The 24,221-nt window shown below is 35.9% G+C and overlaps 1 protein-coding gene across 10 annotated transcripts in view; it reads left to right on the forward strand.

The window, feature by feature from the left end:
- WDFY3 (WD repeat and FYVE domain containing 3) overlaps positions 1-24,221 on the forward strand; it is a 264,038-nt gene that overhangs the window by 128,195 nt on the left and 111,622 nt on the right. For 9 of the 10 annotated variants that reach the window (XM_027095853.1, XM_027095860.1, XM_027095857.1 and 6 more), the window contains 9 exons: positions 985-1,452; positions 2,359-2,460; positions 5,969-6,162; positions 9,590-10,047; positions 11,892-11,975; positions 16,426-16,603; positions 17,412-17,626; positions 19,702-19,814; positions 22,558-22,789. In XM_027095853.1, the coding sequence (XP_026951654.1) occupies positions 985-1,452; positions 2,359-2,460; positions 5,969-6,162; positions 9,590-10,047; positions 11,892-11,975; positions 16,426-16,603; positions 17,412-17,626; positions 19,702-19,814; positions 22,558-22,789 (2,044 nt within the window). The remainder of the gene's footprint in view (positions 1-984; positions 1,453-2,358; positions 2,461-5,968; positions 6,163-9,589; positions 10,048-11,891; positions 11,976-16,425; positions 16,604-17,411; positions 17,627-19,701; positions 19,815-22,557; positions 22,790-24,221) is intronic. The other variant, XM_027095858.1, reaches the window with a different exon arrangement.

Genomic DNA, 24,221 nt, shown 5'->3' on the forward strand with positions numbered 1-24,221 from the left:
TTCTTATAGTCAAGGTCAATCTTACAGATAATAAAAAGTAACACTCCTGCACATTTCCAAACTCTGAAGCCTAGACCTGTATAATTTGCTTTATTTTTTCTAAAACAGTCTGATGTTTCAATATATACTATTCTGGAATCAGAATATTCATAATGCTGCATTAAAAGCTTAATTAGTGTTATTTATTTTTAATTAAATGACTGAACCTGTTGAAGACAAAGAAGACCTTTTGTGAAAACAGGATGTATTCTTAGTAAATAGTTGATAGATGTTACAATTCATAATCTGTTTAAATAGACTTCTTTTGGGACTTCCCTGGTGGCACAGTGGTTAAGAATCTGCCTGCCAGGGAGATCAGCTTGGTGCTTTGTGACCACCTAGAGCAGTGGGATAGGGAGGGTAGGAGGGAGGGAGATGCAAGAGGGAAGAGATATGGGGACATATGTATATGTATAACTGATTCACGTTGTTATAAAGCAGAAACTAACACACAATTGTAAAGCTATTATACTCCAATAAAGGTGTTAAAAATTAAATTAATAAAGATATTATTTTGCTTACCAAAAAAAGAAAAAAAGAATCTGCCTGCCAATGCAGGGGACAGGGGTTCAAGCCCTGGTCCAGGAAGATCCCACATGCCTCAGAGCAACTGAGCCCATGCGCCACAACTATTGAGCTTGTGCTCTAGAGCCCGCGAGCCACAACTGCTGAGCCCGTGTGCCACAGCTACTGAAGCCCGCGCGCCTAGAGCCCGTGCTCCACAACAAGAGAAGTCACCGCAATGAGAAGGCAGCACATCACAACGAAGAGTAGCCCCCACTCGCCGCAGCTGGAGAAAGCCTGCGTGTAGCAACAAAGACCCAATGCAGCCAAAAATAAATAAATTTATTAAATTCCATATTTTAAAAATAAATAAATAGACTTGTTTGCCATGTTGAAAATATCACATAGCACTGACTTTTGTGTTCTTGTTTTCTATTTTAGGTCACAGTGTGAGAAACGTCCAGGCCTTTGCAGTTCTTCAGAATGCATTTTTAAAAGCAAAAACCAACTTCCTTGCCCACATCATTCTTGATGCCATCACAAATATTTACATGGCTGACAATGCCAATTATTTCATCCTAGAGTCACAGCACACACTGTCACAGTTTGCAGAAAAGATTTCTAAACTCCCAGAAGTACAAAACAAATACTTCGAGATGCTGGAGTTTGTCGTTTTTAGCTTAAATTATATCCCTTGTAAAGAACTTATTAGTGTTAGCATCCTCTTAAAATCTAGCTCTTCTTACCACTGTAGCATTATTGCAATGAAAACACTTCTTAAGTTTACACGACATGACTACATATTTAAAGACGTGTTCAGGGAGGTGGGCCTTCTGGAGGTCATGGTAAACCTTTTGCACAAATATGCTGCCCTCTTGAAGGATCCAACTCAGGCACTACATGAACAAGGTAAAGCACTTTCCATAATTTTATTTTTATTTGACAAAGGGGTTTGAGCAGGGTGTTTTGTTCATGTTTTGCCTGTCATTTTGTTATTGATTTGAATTACTTAATAATGTGCTTTATTATGAGATCCTTGTGAATGTTTCCCACAGGTTAACTTGTTCATTCAACCTCTGTTAGGGAATTGGGGAAAGGCAGGGGGTTGGGGGGTACAGAAGTATGTCGTGGTGGAAGAGAATTTAAGGTAAAAACTGAGGAAAACATTTATGATCCACGTGACCAATGTCTACTACTTTGTTTCTAAGAGGGAAAAAAAAATGCTTCTAGAAACAGTTGGGATGTTTAGGTGCCTTGAAATGTTTTTATTAATTATAGAGAGCAAATAAATATATCTTTTTAGTGATATTATATATACACATATGTATTATCATTAGGTACCTTAAATTTGATGTTTTTCGTCCTTCCTGATAAATCTGTTTAAAGCGTAGTAGTATCTGGCACTTAGTATTAAACATGTTGAATGAATTAATGCAAGTTGAATAGACAGCACTATTCATAAACTCTTCATTCTCTTTGGTGCATTAAAATCTAGCATTCTTCTGTTGACCTCCTTGATTAGGAAAGCACCTGTGAGAAGGATACATTTTACTTTGATTGGCATTTTCCTTTTTAATATTTGTTAGGTAGCTCTAGCTTTCTAGCCACACCAAAATGAAATCTATGAACATTGATTTTGACTTCACTTTTGGTAGTTGGTAGACATGTGTATCGTTTTTAAAGGCTGTATTATGTAAGTTGTGTTGATGGTAAAAGTGATAGGAATTATTTTTAAAATTATTTAAAAAATGCTAAATCCAGAAAAAAGTAAGCTTATAACTTCTGTGATTTGGACCTTTAATTCTTTTTTCCTAGGGGACTCAAGAAATAATAGTTCATTTGAAGACCAAAAACACCTGGCTTTGTTGGTCATGGAGACCTTGACAGTGCTTCTTCAAGGATCAAACACAAATGCAGGTAATTAGAAAATTTTCTAGCAAATGCTTTGGGAGGATATTACCTCTGGTCTGTCTTCTGTAATGATTCTTGCTTCTGAAATGCTCCTGTCTCTTAGAGGAAAAACTACTGATTCAGTGATGGCACTATCATATCTCTAGAAATGCAATACTTTTGACCTTCCTAAGTTTATGAATGGCAAAATATATAACATTATTATTACTTCAAAATATATTCTTATATTTTATTGTATGCCTTGTGTTTGAAGTATTCTTTTTCTGTTTTTTTACTTATATAGTACAGACTCTTCATCAAATAACTTTGCTTATTTAAATATTTTCCAAAACATGGTGATTCTCTTAATTATTTAGTAATACAAGTCAGAGTATTATAATGTTACAACCTTAGGGAAATACTGAAAAGAATAAAACTTGCCTCTCCCAGGTAAAAATGGATTCAGTAAATCTTTTGTTTATCTTTAATCTCAACTTTTCTTCATTCTTTTTCTACCTGTCATTAATAAACGGTCCAACTGTATTCATAAAATATCACACTTGCTTTTGAAAAAGTTTACTTAAAATTTCAGCCAATGTCAGAAACCTCCCAGGCACCAATGTCAATACAACTTGAAAGGAATAAGTGATGAGGAGGTGAGTTCAGATGAGTAGGCTGAGCCCAGATCATATAGAGCTTTTTTAGGCCATGCTGAGGAACTTGAATTGTATTTTAAGTGTTATGGCAAGCTAGAAATGAATGAGTTAATGAACAAATAAATGAACTAGCAAACACACAAATGCATGCCTATTTGCCTGAATGCGGAGGAGCCCAACATGCAACATATAAAATATATCATGTGTCCTAGACACCATGCTAGGCGTTCAAAATGCAGAGATAATTCTTGGACTTCCCTGGTGGTACAGTGGTTAAGAATCCAATGCAGGGGACACGGGTTCGATCCCTGGTCTGGGAAGATCCCACATGCCACGGAGCAACTAAGCCCGCGCGCCACAACCACTGAGCCTGTGTTCTAGAGCCCGTGCACTGCAACTACTGAGCCCACACACCACAACTACTGAAGCCTGTGCGCTCTAGGGCCTAGTTCTGCAACTACTGAGCCCACGTGCAGCAACTACTGAAGCCCACGCGCCTAGAGCCCATGCTCCACAACAAGAGAAGCCACCTCAATGAGAAGCCCGCGCACCGCAACTAGAGAAGGCCCGTGCGCAGCAACGAAGACCCAAGGTAGCCCCACGAAAAAGGATAATTCTTGCCCCAAAGGAATTACAACCTGATGAAGAAAGATGTAAACACATAATTGTATAAGTAATTATTTAAGTATAGTTTTGGTAAATGCCAGTACAGAGTTGAATGAATTTAGAAGGTAATACAAACAATAAGTGTGATAAAATTTAATGGGTATGATACTAACATTTTGTCTGTGGTATCATAATCTCCTTATTTCCACTAACTAAATTTAGTTAGCTGAAATAGAAATGTAATGAGGATGTACTAACAATTTATTTCGCAAATTAGCTTTTTATGACATGATCTAGAGTTACATAGGAAGAGACTGAACAATTCCACTGAAGAGTTGACCCTATAAGACCAAATGTCGCTTAATCCATCTCCCAGCATGCCAGACATTTTCACAAAGTTCTTTTCTTATTGACTGTCTTTTCCTTCTTAAGAAAGATGTTATTAGCTGTGTGATCTCAAGCACTTAAAATAGTATTTCACTCATAGTAAGTATTCAAAAATTATTAGCTATTATGATTGTCTAATGGGCACTACTTGACCACCAGGAAGTAAATAAACCTGGCCTTCCATGTGCTAAATCTCAGGCACATGACTTACACTCACTTCAAGGTTATAGAATTCTTATGAAGTTAGCAAATAGAAAGTCACTAAATAGAACAGTGGCCACTTCCACAAAATATACTTGACATTTATTCCTTCAGGAAACACTTTTTGAAACACAGACCAGAAGGAAATAAAGCAGAAACTAACATACCATTGTAAAGCAATTATACTCCAATAAAGATGTAAAAAAAAAAAAAAAAAAAAAGAAATCAAATTAACGGGGGACCAAATATATAAGCAAATAATATTAAGATGGTTTGATACAAACTATTACAATAGTAGCATATACAAGGTACTCTGAAAGTATAAAGGATAGAACAGTTACTTTGGAGGAAATACTAATTGATGATTTAGATCACTTGGTCCATTTTTTTTATATACTCAAAAGATGGTATTTGACATAAGAATAGTATCATTCATGGTCAAAAGCACAGGCTATAGAACGCGCCTATATAGGCATAAATCCTGCTGGCTGTTTGCTAGCTGTATGGCTGACCTTGGCCACTCAACTTCTTGAGAAGTTACTCAACTTCTGTGTGTCTCATATGTTCATCTGTGTAGTAGGGGGTGAGGATTAAATAAATCAATCTACGTAAAGCCTTTGGGACAGAGCAGTGCCTAATGCTTTCTGTTTATAGCGTTTGTCTTCTTTTTGTTTGTGTGCTCTACTAACTGATAAAGTTTGGTTCCTTGTAATTTTTCTCATTGCAGAATAATTTATTCCATTGTTTTCTTGCTACTGTTTTAGAAGCCTTGTTCAGTTTAAACCTCATTTATTTGGAATATTGTTCATCTAAAAGCCTTTTTTTTTTTTTTTTTTACCTTTGCGGTACGCGGGCCTCTCACTGTTGTGGCCTCTCCCGTTGCAGCGCGGAGGCTCAGCGGCCATGGCTCACGGGCCCAGCCGCTCCGCAGCATGCGGGATCCTCCCGGACCGGGGCACGAACTCATGTCCCCTGCACCGGCAGGCGGACTCTCAACCACTGCACCACCAGGGAAGCCCCTAAAAGCCTTTTACTAAACTGATTTCAAGTATTGTTCAGTAAAGCCTCTACATAAAAATATTGGCCTCTTTGGTATCTACCTATGAAATTTCCGAATAGTCTGGATTTGGAGAAGTTGGACATGTTGATCATACCAGGACATGCTTTTTTTCTTTTTTTCCTTTTTTTACAGTTGCTCCCTCTCTCTCCTTTTCTTTTATTTTCAAATTTATTTATTTTATTTTTGACTGCATTGGGTCTTCGTTGCTGCGCTCTGGCTTTTCTCTGGTTTCAGTGAGCGGGGGCTACTCTTCATTGAGGTGTGTGGGCTTCTCTTGTTGCAGAGCACAGGCTCTAGGCACACGGGCTTCAGTAGCTGTGGCGCGTGGGCTTAGTTGCAGATTCTTAACCACTGCGCTACGAGGGAAGCGCCAGGGTATTCTTGCATAAAGGAAATCTACGAAAATTTGTATATGCCTTTGCTGACAACCCACAGTTTTGTATTGTATTGTAATTGTAAATTTAAAAGGAGATTTTTCTATTGTAATTTGAAAAGTGAAATAGCTGGGTGGATTTTATGTGCATTCTTCGGAGTTATTCTTTCTACAAAAAGATCAGGTTTTAATTCATTTGGCTTAGAATGTTTTAAGTTAGCCCATATTGTTCTTTTTTCTCCTTCCTCCAAGGAATTTTTCGAGAATTTGGAGGTGCAAGATGTGCACATAATATAGTAAGGTACCCACAATGTCGGCAGCATGCCCTGATGATGATCCAGCAGTTGGTGCTTTCTCCAAATGGGGATGATGACATGGGCACGCTCCTGGGGTTGATGCACTCAGCCCCACCAACAGAACTGCAGCTGAAGACTGACATCCTAAGAGTAAGTTTGATAAGTGTGTTGGTATGATTTTTACTACTAAAATCTGTGGCTGTTTTTAAATGACTTAAAACTATTGTGAACTATTCTTGCAATTTTTCGTCAAGTCTAAAATTATGTCAAAATAATAATTGAAGAAAAGCCAGTGTCTCTAACCTGACCTCCAAGGGCCCTGGGGATGACAGCTATCTCTTTTCCCTCTGACTTCCTCTCCTGGGACCCTCACCCTGTTCCTGGCACACACATGACAGGAAGTATAGCTCCCTTCTAGAATCATGTATTTCTTTTATTAAACTTTTGCTTTATTCAGTTAATTTCTCATCAATAATGAGAAATTTGTGTGTTTTTCTTTATGCTGTTGTATGTTTCACCCTGTTTTGAGCATAATGACAATTTTTTTTTTTCTGGCCTGGCTGCATGGCTTGTGGGATCTTAGTTCCCCGACCAGGGATTCAACCCAGGCCCTAACCGTGAAAGCCAGGAGTCCTAACCACTGGACCGCCAGGGAATTCCCATAATGACAGTTTTGACTGTGCATTTTAACTTAAAAGCAAGAATAATCTGACCACAATTTATCTCTTAGACAAGGAAGACATCCACATGCATATCAATATTGAGGAACATTTGTATATTTGAGGGGATTGTGGGGTAAAAACAAGTGCCTTCAAAAGTCATTAAGGTTGCCAGCTTTTTAAACATACATTTTCCTCCTTTCTTGGTACCTTTGCAATTGGATTTGTAAAATATTGGTAGATAAAGCCAACAAGAGGCAATTAACTGACCTGTAATTTTGAAACAGTGTTGTAAATGGTGGTAACTGACTCTTGAGACAGGAGGAAGACAGGAGGGGGTCCTGATATTGCTGCATTTACTGATTTCCATGGTGTCAATACTCCCACTGTGACCTGTTTCAGGCAGCTAATGTGTTACTGAATGTGGCTTGGGAAGAGGTATACAGTAGCACCCCATTGTATAATATCTCAAGGGCACAAATAATAATATAGAAAATAACTAAGAAGTGCAGTTTTGAGTATTTACCACTTTTGTTTTTGCAATAATTAATATAGTTTTAAATTTATAGAACTTAATTTTTAATTATGGTTATGTTTTTAACAACTGGTATGCAGAATTCCAAAAATAAAACTGTTGGCTCTCCAGACCAGTATGAGCTGGCTCCAGCATTCCACTGCTTTGAGGGCATGAAGTAGTGTTGGAAAGCAGCGAGGATTTGGGATTCCAGTTTCAGTTTCCATTTTCGCTTCATTCAGAATTGCTTTTCACTGTCTCCATTCAGTTGAGACAACCACAGACCTATGTAGTTTAATTTGTAATATGTAGTATTTTATAATTCTGCCAATGTACAAATTTGAATTGTAAGCATTAGATTTATGCAAATGGAGTGAATATGTAGCTGATGATTTTGCCTAATTAACCACCTCACATCTATATCTCCTTGTAACTTTGGCATTTGCTACATTATCATTAATTATTGATTTAAGCAGGATATTAAGTTATTCATGGTATCTGAAATTTTCAGATACCGAGATTATGCTGTGATAATGTCACAGTGCCAACAGAGTAACCAGTTTTGAGGCAGTAGGAGGTGAACTTATCCAGAAACACACAACATAGAGTACTTTTGGACTAAGGATTAATAAGCACTGCTTTTCTGACCCCTATCATAATTCTGACCAGCGATACAATTTTGTACATATTACTTTGACTCCTAACTCGTGCTTCCTCATATATAAAATAATACATGTCCAGTTTTTCCCCAGTGTGTTTTTGAAGATGATGATGGTTATGGGTTTTTATGCCAGGCACTTTGCTAAGGGTTTTACATGTATTTCCTGTAAAGTAAGTTCTTATTATTGTCTAGATTTTACATAAGAGGAAACTCTGGCACAGAAAGGTTAAGCAACTGACCACAGTGAAATGATTTTTAATGTTGGGGTCAAAATTTCCACCCAAGCGTTCTAACTCTAGCCCTTGCGTTTAACCTTCAGGCTAGGTTATAAGATGCTTAAAAATAACAAAAATTTATGAAGTCTTGTTGTAAATAGGAGTTGATATTATGAGTACAGTTTATTAAATTTGAGAAGATACGGAAACGAAACTAACTGCAGAATAATGGAAGAAATACACTGTATTTCTAAATTTTATTTACATATACAGATTGTACATTTTCTGTCTTTTAAAATAATAAGGTATAGGTATGTACAGTGGAATCTCATAATTTCTAAAGTATCAATAGTATATTTGAAAAAGGTAATTATATATATGAATATTTAGCTTTTCCCTTTTGCAAATACTGTTAGAAATGTATGAGATATTTTAATAAAATGGCCTTTTCAAATGTAATGACTGGGAAGATTGTAAATTGTATCTTAAGCAAAATTAAGTTCTCATGGTGTTTCAGTTGCTGAAACAGGGAAAAGGAGCCTGTGTATCTGCAAACAGATTTCGAATTGCTGTTTGGGGCAGTATAGCTTCATGGTTAAGTGCATGAGTAGGGGAATCAGACTGCCTGGATTTAAATCCTATCTTTGCCATTGTATAAGCCTTTGGCAAATTATTTAACCACGTGGGGCCTCAATTTTTCATCTCTAAAGTGCGGATAATAATAGTTCCAATGCATAGGATTATTGAGAGAATTAAATAAGCTAATGTATTAAAGCACTTAAAGAAATACCTAATACATAGTAAGTGCCCCATAAAATGTTAAGTAATTTTATAATGTGTTATTTTTAATAATAAACTATGTTAAAAGTATGACACTTCAGAAAATAACTTATAGTTATAAAAGATTGTTTTACCTGTTTGGCCTTAACAGCTATTCTGGGAAAGAGCATGCTTTCAGCCCTCAGGCCGCAGTTCACTTTGCAAGAGAGAATGTCTAATAACTCCTCTGAAGTGACTGCTCTTTCCAAAGCATCGGGATATGGTCATTTTATATGAATCGGAATACTTCAGCTCTTGGCTTCCCTGATCATCTCTCTGATCCTTTCTAGAATAAATCATTTTGTATACACACAGTCGTAAGTTTTCATGATTGTGTAAAATTATACTTGAATATGTATTTTACTTATTTAATAAAATTACTTTGTAAAAATCACTGAATTCATTGATGTCATTATTCATCAACTATATAGGAAAAGTTTTTCGGCCAGGATTTGGATATATCCATTATTCTGTCAAAAGCAATATGCGATAGTGTTTTCTAAAACGATCTTCTGCTTTTAATATGGCACTTTTTAATTAGCAAAATATTTGGCATGCTTCATAAGACTGCTTATTCGGTAAATGACAAAAATACTCATATCAGATGTTCACAGAATGGCATTCCCCTTTGACATTCATGTACAGTTATTTTTCTTTAATTTGAATTATAAGTTTGTGTTTGTTTGTGTTGTTTCTTTGTCCCCTGTAGGCCCTCCTGTCAGTCCTTCGAGAAAGCCATCGTTCAAGAACAGTTTTTAGGAAAGTTGGAGGATTTGTGTACATTACGTCCTTGCTTGTTGCTATGGAAAGATCTTTGAGCTCACCACCCAAGAATGGCTGGGAGAAAGTGAACCAGAATCAAGTGTTTGAACTTCTCCACACTGTGTTCTGCACATTGACTGCAGCAATGCGCTATGAGCCGGCCAACTCTCATTTCTTCAAAACAGAGATTCAGTATGAGAAGTTGGCAGATGCCGTTCGATTTCTTGGCTGTTTCTCAGACCTAAGAAAAATAAGCCCCATGAATGTCTTCCCCTCAAATACACAGCCATTTCAGAGACTTTTAGAGGAAGACGTAATCTTGATGGATTCAGTGTCACCCACTCTACGGCACTGCAGTAAACTCTTTATTTATCTCTACAAAGTAGCCACAGATTCTTTTGACAGGTATGGCTCTGCTCTGTGCTCTGAATTAAAGGGTATACTATGTATGACTTCAACATTAAGGCTTAAATTATAATTTAATCTGAAAGAAAATGAAAACAAATGAATCTTCTCTCTCATTTACTTATCACTTTATTTGTGAATATTACTATTGCTCTGATCTTAAGCTTTTCAGCATGGACATCTGTGTATTATTTGTAAAACCAGGTTAGAGTTAAGCTCTCTATGCAGTTAACGGAGCAGTTTCAATGAAGTTTACTTTTTTTTTCCCCCCATGTTGGGTCTCAGTTGCTACGCGGGGGCTTTCTCTATTTGCGGCGAGCGGGGGCTACTCTTCGTTGCGGTGCGTGGGCTTCTCATTGTGGTGGCTTCTCTTCTTGTGAAGCACCAGCTCTAGGCACACGGGCTTCAGTAGTTGCAGCACGCAGGCTCAGTAGTTGCAGCACACTGGCTCTAGGGTGTGCAGGCTTCGTAGTTGTGGTGCGTGGACTCTAGAGCACAGGCCCACTAGTTGTGGCATATGGGCTTAGTTGTTCCACAGCATATGGGATCTTCCCAGACCAGGGATCAAACCCATATCCCCTGCATTGGCAGGCAGATTCTTAACCACTGCGCCACCAGGGAAGTCCCTGAAGTTTACTTTTCATGGTGGTGTTTCCTATGTTTTCTTTTTCCTCTTTATTCTCAAGAACGTTAGGTATATCCAGACTTACTGATATTAGTTATCAATAGAACATAGTTATGATTACATGTATTTTCAGACAGATGATATAGTCTCAACATTCATAATCACTCCTAACATTTTATAATCCTCAAAAAATGATATATCTCCCTGGGAGACATTGATAGTTCAAGAGTCCATCAGATTAATTTACTCATTCCTTCATTAAATAAGTACTTAACAAATACCTATCGCATGCCATCATGCTAGGCATTGAGGGTGCAACTCAGCACAAGGCTACTTTGGTTATATCCATCCTTTACCTTAAATACAAACACATGAATAAACAATAACATTGTGATAAAATCTATGATGTGGAAAATCCAGGGTTCTAAGATCATAAGTCTGCTTTACCTAAATCACTTATTTTCAGTTCTTAAAGTGTGTTTTCAATTAAGCTCTCACTTTGAAAATAATGTGAGAGTGATCATGCTGATCATGCTGCTAATTTGCCCCAAGCATTATCACTTTTAACCATTACCATAGTTTTACTTCATAAAACAAGTGAATCGTTTCTATAATGGCCCCATAAATAAAGCAAGTAACTCTATTGGGTAGAGCTAAAAGCTTTTATATCCTTAACTATAAAATTATCTACTTTGAAATACCTACTGAGATGTTTCTTGTTTCTTATTATTTCTTTGGCCTTAGTATTCAGATAGAAAACACAGGTAATGTAAAAAAGGTTTTCAGATTTTCCCTGCCTTGAAAATAAAAATGGATATATATTGTTAACTTATAGAAACCATGGGAGAGTGTAGTGTTGAGGGAATAAGGTGTTTTTTAAAATTAAATTTTGTGTATTTAGATTCAACCTCTTTTCCCTTGTTTTCTAACTTATCCTAGTTAGTATACCTTATTTTTAGTTTGCTTCCTCAAGAAACAAGGCCTATAGTACTCTGTTTTCAAATATGTTACATGTTAACATTAATGAATAAGCATCTGCCTTAAGCATGCTTTTCTGTTTCCCTCAGTGCATGTGTTGTAGTCTTGTTCCTTGTTCCCGCTGAGTATGGAGGATGTTCCCTATTAAACTTTTACTGGTATTTCTTGTGAAACTAACCAACTGCCAACCAACTGTGTCCTGTTCTAACCTTTCTAAACCACCCTGTTTTGTTGTCTGTAGTCGTGCAGAACAGATCCCTCCTTGCCTGACAAGTGAGTCTTCTCTCCCCTCTCCTTGGGGTACACCAGCTTTGTCCAGGAAAAGGTACTGATCTAATAACAGAAGTCAATCTTTACTTGTGTGGGTTTTTTTCTTCTGTGTTCAGTTATATATTAATGTGGATTTTGTGCTTTGTAACTTTAATTATTTTCTTTCTATTTGATATCTTTGTTTTTGTTTTTTAAAACTGTCAGCTTCTGCTGAGTGTATTTATGAGAGTAAAATGTGTTGATGCTATGAAGATATGAAGGACATGTAGCATTTTGTCATCCAACTCTATTATTTGGACTAAAATATGCATTTTAGAGCCAGCATGTATTTTATTAAAATTAATTTAGAAATGAGGATGTAATGCCTCTACTCTTTAACTAGAATACTTTTCTCCCTTTTCTTTTCACTTTAAATGTGCTTGGGATCATTCTTTGGCTTTTAGTATTACTTCAAAATGAACATCCCAGCACTGGCTGAGGAAATGTGTATTTTCTCAATCGGGTTCAACCAGTTGAAATGTGATGCAGGCTAACCTTTGAAAAAGTGAATAAAAAAAATCTCCCCTAGCTCCTGTTTTCATCAGTTGTGTGTAAATCTCTTTCTAAACTGATGTAGTCTACCTCATATATAAAGCTTATGACTATAAAGAACCAGCAGTTGATTGACAAGAGTACAATTAAGATCCATTTGAGATTCCATTTGCGACCTGTACTTAAAATGATCATAGTCTGTGCACTTGGCACCAAATACTCTTCCTGCCCCTGTTTTCCTCATAAGCAAGTGCAAGTCCTTAAGTCTTGTATTAATTCTCTCCCACTATGGCTTTTTAAAAATGAATCCTGAGGTTCTGCTATGTTGTTGTTTAATTTTATTTCTGTTGTTCAGATTTTGAAACTTGAACACAGTTGTGGTTAATTTAGTACTAAATTTGAAGTATTTGTTATAAATTTGGTATTTCAATATATTTTAAGAGTTATATTCATTAGGTATATGGGCTTATGTTTTCCTTTTCTTTTAAATTTACACTGGGGCTTACAGCTCATTTTCTTCTAGTAAATCAATTTAGTATTGTTCAATGTATTTGTATTTAAAAACTACTGTTTCTTTTTTGTTTTTGTAAGAGCAGTTCTTGATTCAAGATATTATGAAATCAATTTGAGTTGACCTAGTATATTTTTCTGTTGCTAAAATGAATAAGGTAAAAGGTATACTTTGTGTTGCAAGATTCATGTGTGCTTACTATCCCAGAGAACTACTGGATGTTAGAAAAATAGTTTCAATTACTAAATAGTTTTAATCATTAAAAAAATCATATTTATGATTCTATCATACATGGTAAAGGCTTAAAAATTGCTGTGTTTAAATTCATTAAGTATTAACCAAAAATTAAAATACCCTCAATAGGGATTCACAGATTAAGGGGACAAATATTTAAAAATCTATTAGAACCTATTATTTATTTAAATAGTAGTTTGACAAAGGGAAAACAGCATTTTATTCTATATGGTAGTTATTTAAGGCCTTCGATCAAAAACATTTTTTCATCTTTTGCAACATAGCTACATATAAGGATGTCCTGTCTTTGACCTAAGGGGAAACTGTCACCGAATCAGCAGTTGTAGTTGAGTGTATCTTATCCATAGGAATTCTAATCAGGCTTACAAGTTGATGTTACCCCAAGGAAGCTCCCAGTGCTGTTCATGCTAATAATAAGATCAGTGTAGCTTGCCATTCTGGTCAGGTTACATACATTTTGCTCAGTGATAAGAATCATAAGCTAATAAAAACTTTTTTTACTTCACAGTATAGTAATTTTTGAAGTTAGAATATCTCAAGAACATCTCAAATTACATCAGCTTATGGGCATCTTTTTTCTTGTGGCAAAACATGTTTTGTCTTGTTTTGTTTGCAAAAGGAAAAACCAACATTGTGTTAGTTTTATGGCTTGTGGAGATTAAGGTACTAAGGAAATTTCAACTTGTGATACTTGTCTGGCAAGTAAAATCTTGGAGATTCTTCTCTATTTGAAGACTCGGAGGAAGAAGAACTAGGAAACCTTATTTTGGAAAACTAAAATTCAAAATTTTTTTCATTATTCAGAAGGAATAATGGAACAGAATTATGCTGAACAATATTCAATCACAGTCAGAGGAGGTGAAAACAAAATACAAAATAGTAATCAAGACTCTCAGAACATATCTGCAATTGCAAAATAGGTGGCGAGTACTAGTTATCTTTCGAACATGGTGTCCATTACTTAGTGCCTATACACGCTTGATAATTAAGGCAAAGCAAATTCAGAATTTAAATATTTCAGTATATATTCCCAAAAGAGGTAGATAAGTCTTAAGTATATATGAGAATTTAGATTGAAATATTAAGTAGCGATTTCTTTAAGCTTTAAAAGTAACTGCAACATAAAAATTAACTAAATTTTGCAATGTCATTTTATCCTGTCTTTGCAAATGGTTAGGTCTTGGTTGGTAGTTACCAATTTAATAAGCTTAACACAGTCTCTAAATGTAAAAAGTGGTAATACCTAAGTGACTTAGTAAGAATTAATGTTATATAATGGCTGTTAAAATAGACCTAATTTTACTTAATAAATACCATACTTTAGATTTCTACAATGTTTGCAGTATTTTACTAGTTTGAGAAGAAGAATGTAATTCCTACATTAGAATATTTTTCTATATAAGATTTAAAAGTTTACTACTTTAATAGTTACATATTAGTAGAGTTCAGTTTCCAAAGACATAAAGGACTTCTTCCTAGCTATACATATCAGTAATTTAAGTTCAAATGTATATTAAATCAGGCAACTAAGAAATAATTTCGGAAGGCCTGTAACTAGAATATACAATTAGAATTGATGTTTTTTCTCAAAATTGCATTAGTTTTTATGTGTAATGAAAACAATTTTTATGAAATTTCTTAATGGTTTGAAGTTCCTGTTACACAATAGAGGAATTAGGAATCTTTCTTTTTTTCTAGTTAGGTCAAAATATTTTAAAGAATAAAGGGAGAAACATGGGAGGAGGATACCTGTTGTTAATAAACATTTAGAAAACTATTGTAGTAAGTTTAGAAATTAAATCTTTCTGAACAAAAACAGAAAAAAAAAACAGGGAGTGGAAAAGAGTAGGTGGAGGATATGCTGACTTTAAACAGTAGCGCACATGTGTGTTTTTTTTTTCTTTTTTTTAAGTGAAGCTGAATACTTTCCTAGAATCTCTGTTAAAAAGAGAATGGTACTTAAAAAAAAAAAAAAAAAGGCAGTGCCAATTCTTTGCTACTAAATCAGTGACTTAAAGCATCTGTTTCCCAAGCTGCTCTTGTGCCAGAGAGCTGAAACTGCGCTGCTGTCAGTGACAGAGCTCAACATTAGACAAATTATGCTGAAACCAATTCATTGGAACAAAGAGCTCCCATAGGCTGAACCCACAAGCATCTGTTTCCTTGTGCCAAGATACAAAATGTGCAAAACTCATGAATTGCAGAAGAAGAGTATGAAATAGACAGTGGAGATCATTGATGAGAAGAAATGTTGTGCATTCAAGGGCATGGCTAGGCTTTCTAACTCATGGAAGCTTGTTACATAAAATATCCCAAGTTTTTAAAAATTGTGAATATTCTCAGTGGTAGGGAGGATAATGCAAAAGAGCATGAATGTAGTTCCAAATAAGCTAAAGGAGAACTCCCTTGATTCTTAATACATTTATTGACATGTGGCCAGCATTCTGAGCCAACTCTGACTCAGTTGAACCAGTTATAGAGTAGGCCGCTTTGATCTTGTTTGTTCTTGCTTATATTACCCATGGTTTAAGGAAAGGTTAAAAACACATAGGAAATTTCAAAGAAAACACTCTCACTGAGGCACTTAATATAACTTGTACTCTCATCACAAATTATCAGAAATATCATCTTTCTTAGAGCTTTGACTCACTGTAATTTCACCTATTCTTTATATCTGCTGTCATGTATGTTATTCTTTTTGTTTTTCTTTTTTTCAGTTTTACTGAGATATAATTGATATACTGTACTGTATAACGTTTAAGGTGTACATCATAATGACTTGGCTTACATGTGTTGCAAAATGATTACTACAGTAGGTTTAGTTAACATCCATCACCTTACATAGATTCAAGGAAAAAATGGTTTCTTCCTTGTGATGAGAACTTCTAGGATCTACTCTTTTAGCAACTTTCAAATACACCATAGAGTAATATTAACTAGTCATCATGTGCCATTCTTTAATGAAACACTCCAAATAGTAAGTGATAAAAACATATAAGAGCCTAAAAGACTTGATAAGTTGTCTATATGTGACTCAAGAATTGATAATATATTGTTTTTTAATTTCCCAACGTTAAGGTGTTTTGTTACCCAACCCCTAATTATAAGGCTTTTTTTTACTCAGTGGAGAAAGGTAGTAGAAGATGAAGAAAATGAACAGAGAATGTGATTGAATTAAATACCCAATTACCCTTCTTTCTTTTCATAGGCATGCATATCATTCTGTTTCAACTCCCCCTGTCTACCCTCCTAAAAACGTTGCTGACCTGAAACTACATGTGGCAACTTCATCTCTCCAGAGTTCTGATGCTGTCATCATCCATCCTGGAGCCATGCTTTCTATGCTGGACCTCCTGGCCTCTGTTGGGTCAGTGACACAACCAGAAGTAAGCTTGGATAGATTGGTTCCTTCCCGTCTTTAATGAGTGGAAGGTGTGACTGCATGAGCAAGGGAGTGGGACCAAGAAGGTAACATGGAACCTTTCTGTGTCACATACTGAAGTAGGTAAAGGAAAAAAACAGGATTTTCGTGTTTGAGTCTTAACTTTCCTAATGAGTAGTAGATACGTATGTTTTAGAATACAACTCATTTGTTAAAATGCAGTTACTTCTGGTACTAAAATAATTCCCTTTCTCCTTGTAAATCCTGCTCAGCAGTGGAAGTTGTTAATAAATAATACAGGATGAAAAATGACTGAAGGTACCATTTTGAGGCTATTTATGTATTTTCATTTGTAACACTCAGGAGTTTGGGTGAACTGGAGTTTGGGTGACTAGTTTTGTTTAAAATGTTGTATGGTTTCGAAGGCCTAAAGTGTAACAAATGTTAACAATAGGTCATTCTTTAAACTGGTTATTTACTTACCATGAAAAATATTTACTTTATACCCACTATTTCTATAAAAATAAAAATATTATTAGTTACATATAGTCATGTAATATGAAAGACTTGGAAGAAAATGGAGTTGAGCTAGGTATGCTTCTAACAGAATGAAGACCAGAAATATTTCCCTGGCCCTGTTCTGGAGTTGCTGTGTCCCTCTAAGTCAGCTACTTAATTCATCTGAATGTAATTTGAAGCATGTAGAGACCTCATATTAAAATTAAAGGTGTGCTTCAACTCTTAAAAGGAGAGAACTATCACCTATCTTATTAAGAATGCCCTGGTGGCATGAATTTCTTTGTTAACTCCAGCATGCTTTGGACCTTCAACTTGCCGTGGCAAATATTTTACAATCACTGGTGCACACAGAAAGAAACCAGCAAGTCATGTGTGAAGCTGGTCTCCATGCGCGACTGCTGCAGCGGTGCAGTGCTGCGCTGGCTGATGAGGACCACTCATTGCACCCGCCCCTCCAGCGGATGTTTGAACGATTAGCCTCTCAGGCTCTGGAGCCCATGGTGCTGAGGTCAGTATGTTCTCTTCTTCACATTCAAATAAGCCACCATTAGTAATGGCCGTTTCTAGAGTCTTTATAGTCAAGAGTCTTGCTTTAATAAACATATATTCAGTTATCTGTGGGCAAAACCAAAACACCACGAAAATGGGCAAAATGCCCAAAATATTGCACTTAGAAACAGATCAATCTAGTTATTAGTAAACAGGATGTTTTTGTCCATTGGTCATTTCTTCTGCTTGAATCCAGCAAACTCTCACTTCCCTTTAAAAATGGAGTCATGTTATATTTGTATGACTTGCATCTACTTTATAGATAAGAACATTTTATGTGGACGAACTCTTTTAAGAAACACTTTTTAAATTTTAAAATAATTAGAGATTCAGAGGAAGTTGTAAAGGTAGATCAGAGAGATTCTGTGTCCCCAGCATCCAGTTTCCCCCAGTGGTTACATCTTATGTAACTACAGGACAGTATCAAAGCCAAGAAATGGACATTGGTACAATGTATCCACGTATGCTACAGTTCCCCTGTTATTTATCACTTGTGTCAGATTGATGTGCCATCACGCAATTAAGATGTCACAAAGATCTCCCCAGTGCTCCCTCTTTATTATCATAGCCACTTCCCTAACCCCCGCCATCTCTAACCCCTAGAAACAACTCTGTTCTCCATCTCCGTAATTTTGTCACTTTGAAAATGTTATGTAAATTGAATCATACAGTATATGACCTTTTGTGATTAGCTTTTTTCACTCGTTATAGCGCCTTTGAGATGCATCTAGATTGTTATGTATCAAGAGTTTGTTTCTTTCTATTGCTGAGTTGTAGTCCATGGTGTGGATATACCTTGCACAGTTTAGCCATTCGAGAAATAGGTATATTTGAATAACCTTTTTTAATATAAGAGAAACAGTGCTCTGTGTTTTAGGGATAAAACAACATTAAAAAAAAAAAAACTTTCCTTGAAATTACCTAGCCAAACAGATTTAATGTTTAAATCATCTTGTCCTTCCTTAAAAAAATACTCTCATATATCTTGTTACTTTCAGCTGCAACTGAGGAGCCCGCCTACTGCAACTAAGGCCCAGTGTAAATAAATAAATAAATAAATATATTTTTAAATAAATAAAATAATTTTTTTCTGCTGTTAAAGTACTCCTTTTTCATAAAACTTGTGGAACTTTCTTAAGAATGGTTGGACTCTATTTGTAATTTATATTTTTTAACTGACTCCAAGCTAAGAAAAACCTCTGTGGTTAACATTTGTTAAACAGTATTGTACAGGGCAGTGTGCCAGGCCTTAGTAATATGAAGATGAATGACACAGTCTCTGCTCACTTTGTCACATTATGAATGTATTCAGAGACCTAAAGTTTTGAAAACAGCATGGAGATTTTCCCATGATCCTTTTTGATGATCTGCTACTTTAAAAGTAGAGAGACTGAATGAGAAAAAGAGACTATCTCATACCTAATGCTTGTATTTTACTAAATAACTTGTACCGGCTACTTAGGTAAACAGAGGAAGCAATGGAAACCAACCATTTGGACATGCTCAGTTTTCACAGTGAATGAATTAGATGAATGCAAAGGTCACATGATGGTATAGGCACCTAGCTGCTGGCAAGCCATAGATTATGAGCTAATTGTATATCACACTCTATGTGAAAAACTGGCAAAGGGTACCTGACCTTTAAATATTTTTTTCTGCTGTAGGTAATTGAAAATTCAGAGAAGTATTCTTTTTTTTATTTTTTTCCTTTTACATGATGCTGTAAATGACTGGATATAAAGGGCTTCTATTTTTGTAACCCCTTGACAATTCACTATATTTCTGCCCATCACATTCCAGGAGAACATGCTCCTCAGGTTTCCTTTGTAACTTTTCACAATACTTGGTGCTCTTTTCACTGCTTGATGAATTAAAACATAAAATTAGCATTGTATATTATAGTAACTGTTCAGATTGCTTTAGTATTTTTAATTAGTCTGTTATAATTCATTAAGTCACATTTTTTGTGTGTTTAGTTTATGAATTATATAATGTTCCCAATCAAGGAATAACTTTGCTTTGTCTCTTCTTCAGGGAGTTTTTACGTTTGGCAAGTCCATTAAATTGTGGTGCCTGGGACAAAAAACTGCTAAAACAATATAGGGTCCACAAACCAAGTTCACTGAGTTATGAGCCAGAGATGAGAAGTAAGTTGACCTTTGAAGTTCCCTTTTTTGGTTTATCTTATAAATGAAAATCATGTAAGGGAAGAAAATTATTTCAAGAAGTTCGACTGTAAAAAAAAAGAAAGGGAAGGGTTTGTTGTTGTTTTTCATTTGTTGTTATTTAAATAGAAAAACGTAAGATCTCATTGTTTGACTGGAGAAGCGGGCAGATGGGGGTGGCAAAGGAATCAGTGATACAAGCAAGATCCAGAGGAGGTGAGAACTATGTGCAGAATAACCCTTGGCTTGGAAGGGGGAATACCTCTTTCTCAGAAGATCTGTAATTTCTTTACCTTTCTCAGTTAGCCTTTGCTGCCTGAACTAGAGTGGTTGACTGGACTATTCACAGGCTGTGGCTTTGCAGGACAGTTGGTGCAGGAGGACATGGAGGACAGGAAATTTAAAATACTAATAAAAGTAGTCAAAGAGAAACACCAAGGAGTATAGGATAGATAGGGGAAGAAGTAAAGTCAAGCAGCTAGTGATAGGCTGGGAGAAAAGGGATAGATCACTGGGCTGGAGAAGAATGGCTAGGCTAAAAAGCAAATGTAGTGAGAGAAAAAGAATGGGTAAACTGGAGGAATGAGGTAGGGTAATGGCAATCAAAATTGGAGCGGTGAGAAAAAGCAAAGAAAAGGACTGTGCCCAAAATTTGGCTCTGGAGTAAAGTAGAGGTAAAGCTTATTGGAGGAAAGGTGATCATAGAAGGGAGGTGTTAGATAGGTTGTTCATGTGGACCTTGAGATCCCCCAGTGCACTGGTAAGAATTAGTACAAGGAAGAGGTGAGAATGAAATGCCAGCATTAGTAGGTGGCAGTTTCATAGAGAGGTGTGTGATAGGATTGCTGATGCAGAACCTCCAAGGAAGAGAAGTTTTTGCATTAGGCTGATGCAAGGATGATGGAGAGGGGTGTGTTAGAATGTAGGCACTGCCTACCCATCCGGCATAGACCATGGAGGAGCGTCAGATTCCATCCACTCAAGAGCTGTGGGGAAAGAGTACTCTCAATAGAGAGCTCAGATGCCCTGGATTTCCTCCCAGTGTTAATTCTATAGTTTGGTGGGTTTTAACTTTACAATTTGTTTTGTCTTGTTGTTAGCCATAGTTAAGGCATTTGTGTTAATGGATTGAAATAACCGTTACTAGTGAAGCAGGAAAGAATGGAACCTAGAAGAGTAGAATGCCTGTTGTTCACGCACATAGTAATCATTTAGTTCAAGCTTTTTTTTTTTCAGGTGAGAATCAAAGAGATTAAACAACCTTCAACCATTATTTCAACCTCAATATTTCCTCCTACAATTTATTATCAGTGATAAGTGAATACTGTGTTTTGGAAACACTAAGACCTTTTGAGTTCCAACACAGTTTTATTGGAAAACAGTATTTCAATTTTTCTTATCAATTAATATACATCCCCTGCATGTATATATTTTTGTTGTTGTTGTTTTTGTACTTTATGCAGTTCCTTAGAATTGACAAAAAATAGTTCCTTTCTCTAAGAATATTGAAATATTTTTATGGTTGCCTGACTGCTTAGCACACTTAAGAGGGAAATAATTAAATTCATGTGGTTTATCTTGAGAGGGAATATTTTCTCCATTACATTTATAATGTATTCCTGAAAGAATAGAATAGCTTGTTTAAATTTTATTTTTTTGTTCTTAAAAGTGTTACCATTTGCATGCATACAGGAAATTTAAAATTCAAGTATTTTTGTGATCACGTGTCTAATTTTAATAGCTATATGGAAAGAATTAAAAATGGGGAGAGGGCATCCCTGGTGGCGCAGTGGTTGAGAGTCCGCCTGCCGATGCAGGCGACACGGGTTCGTGCCCTGGTCCGGGAGGATCCCACATGCCACGGAGCGGCTGGGCCCGTGAGCCATGGCCACTGAGGCTGTGCGTCCGGAGCCTGTGCTCCACAATGGGAGAGGCCACAACAGTGAGAGGCCCACAAACAAAAAAAAAAAAAAAAAAAGGGGGGGGGGGGAGAAAATGGGAGAAGCAAGTTTCTGCTATTTATCTCCGATTTTTTTAAATAAGAAAGATGACCTGTTTCTTTCCATTATAATACTTCTCAAATATTTTGTTTTCTTCTAAAAGAGAAATAATAAATTACTTTGTGAAATAAAAGTATGATCTGGTTTTTATAAACATCATTAAGTGTAGCTTATAATTAAATTTTACTGTAGCAGTGGCTTGGATAGTGGTCATTGGTGATTTTTATTCTTTTTCTATCTGATCTTGTACTCTAGTTTCCAACATTTCTGCAATGTGTTTATTACTTTAGTAGTAAATATAAGTAAAAACATATGCTATTTAAGTTTTTAAGTGAACATAAATTACATTAAAACTGGATAATAGGGGCTTCCCTGGTGGCGCAGTGGTTGAGAGTCCGCCTGCCGATGCAGGGGACTTGGGTTCGTGCCCCGGTCCGGGAGGATCCCACATGCCGTGGAGCGGCTGGGCCCGTGAGCCATGGCCACTGACCCTGCGCGTCCGGAGCCTGTGCTCCGCAATGGGAGAGGCCACAACAGTGAGAGGCCCGTGTACGCAAAAAAAAAAAAAACAAAAAAACAACTGTATAATAGCTTTGGAGTTTAAAAATAAAATTATTGTATATATTGAAACTGAAGAGTGTATTTAAAATTAATCAGCCTTGTTAAAGTCACTATTTTAGAAATCTATATGATATTTTTCTCAAGAGATTTTCTTTGACTTACAGGTAGTATGATCACATCTATGGAAGGTCTGGGTTCTGATAGTGTCTTCAGCTTACATGAAGATAACCATTACCGCATAAGCAAGAGCCTAGTGAAATCTGCAGAAGGAAGTACTGTACCCCTGACCAGGGTGAAGTGCTTGGTCTCCATGACAACCCCACATGACATCAGACTTCATGGGTCATCAGTTACTCCGACTTTTGTTGAATTTGACACATCCCTTGAAGGGTTTGGGTAAGAAATTTGCCAGGTAGCCAAGCTATATTATATTTCATGCCTCAGTCTTGCCTTTGAGAAATAGATCTTTGGTTTTAAATCTACTTGATTAAAATTTAGTATATGCTATATATTTTCAAATGATTGAGTTCCTTGAGCATGTTAAGATTTTTGGATTTAATTGTTCTTAATTGTTTATTATACTAAATAAATTGATATGGTATAAAAGTCAGCAATCTAAGGTGCACAGTCCAAATCTGTTTTTGTAAATTCTCTTTTTTTCTGTTTTTGTAAAGTTTCATGGTAACACAGCCACATTCATTTATGTATATGTGTTATCTATGGCTGCTTTCATGCTAGACTGCAAAGTCATGATGGAGGCTATCTGGTCTGCAAAGCATAAAATATTTTTACTCTGGCCCACTCTAGAAAATGTTTGTCAACTTCTGATTTAGTACAATAAAGTTACAGATAATATGCAAATTAAAATTAGATTAAAAGCTCTTTGGCTAGGTTTTGTCCTTTTTTCTCTCAAATTACCTAACTTAGTATCTTATACATTATAAATATTAGTATTTTATACATTATAAGTATTCAGTTACTATCACATTAAATGAATAAATACTTTGAAGTGGCAGAAAAACTTAAACAGCAGAAGTAACAAAGAATCTAGGGAGTTCCCTGGTGGCCTAGTGGTTAAGATTCTGGGCTTTCACTGCCTTCGCCCGGGTTCAACCCGTGGTTGGGGAACTGAGATCCCATAAGCCGCATGGCGAAAAACAAAAAGAGAGAGAGATTCTCCTCTGCTTATAAAAAATAAGTTAAAAAAAGCTCTATAATAAAGTATATTAACCATTTAAAAAAAAGAATCTATAGCGAATCTAGAAGAGTATATTTATAAAGTCTGTCTATAATAAAGTATATTAATCATTTAAAAAAAATCTATAGCGAATCTAGAAGAGTATATTTATAAAGTCTGTTGTCCTCAAAATGGACATAAACGCTAAGAGAGAAGACCTATGTCTATACTGGTTGTTTGTGGGATTCTTCTACATTGATCTAAAACTATAAATTGTATTTTAAGAACATTGTCGTGGGTTAGTATCGAACAATGAATTAAAACATATTTGGGACTGGGCAAAACTAATCAGGACAGTGTAACAGAGGAGAGTGACTCACTAGAAAGGGGCACAGGGGAATTTTTCTGCGGTGATGAAAAATTTCCAATGTCTTGAACAAGGTTATACTTTGGTGCATTTTACCATGTGCAAATTATACTATGATCTTTTTTAATTTAAATTTTTTAAAATGGAGATTTTTTAAATATATCTTTTGGTACTCACAATTGAAAGAAAGGAAAGACTTTGTTAGGCATCCAAACTTATTCCATGATCTCTTATCTCTGGTTACCCTTAAATAATGGTAGTTTATTCCACTGTGGTAAGTACAT

The sequence above is a fragment of the Aethalodelphis obliquidens genome, unplaced genomic scaffold, assembly GCF_003676395.1.
Source record: "Aethalodelphis obliquidens isolate GAN/ISIS:26980383/991018 unplaced genomic scaffold, ASM367639v1 scaffold95, whole genome shotgun sequence".
Lineage (NCBI taxonomy): Eukaryota > Metazoa > Chordata > Mammalia > Artiodactyla > Delphinidae > Aethalodelphis > Aethalodelphis obliquidens.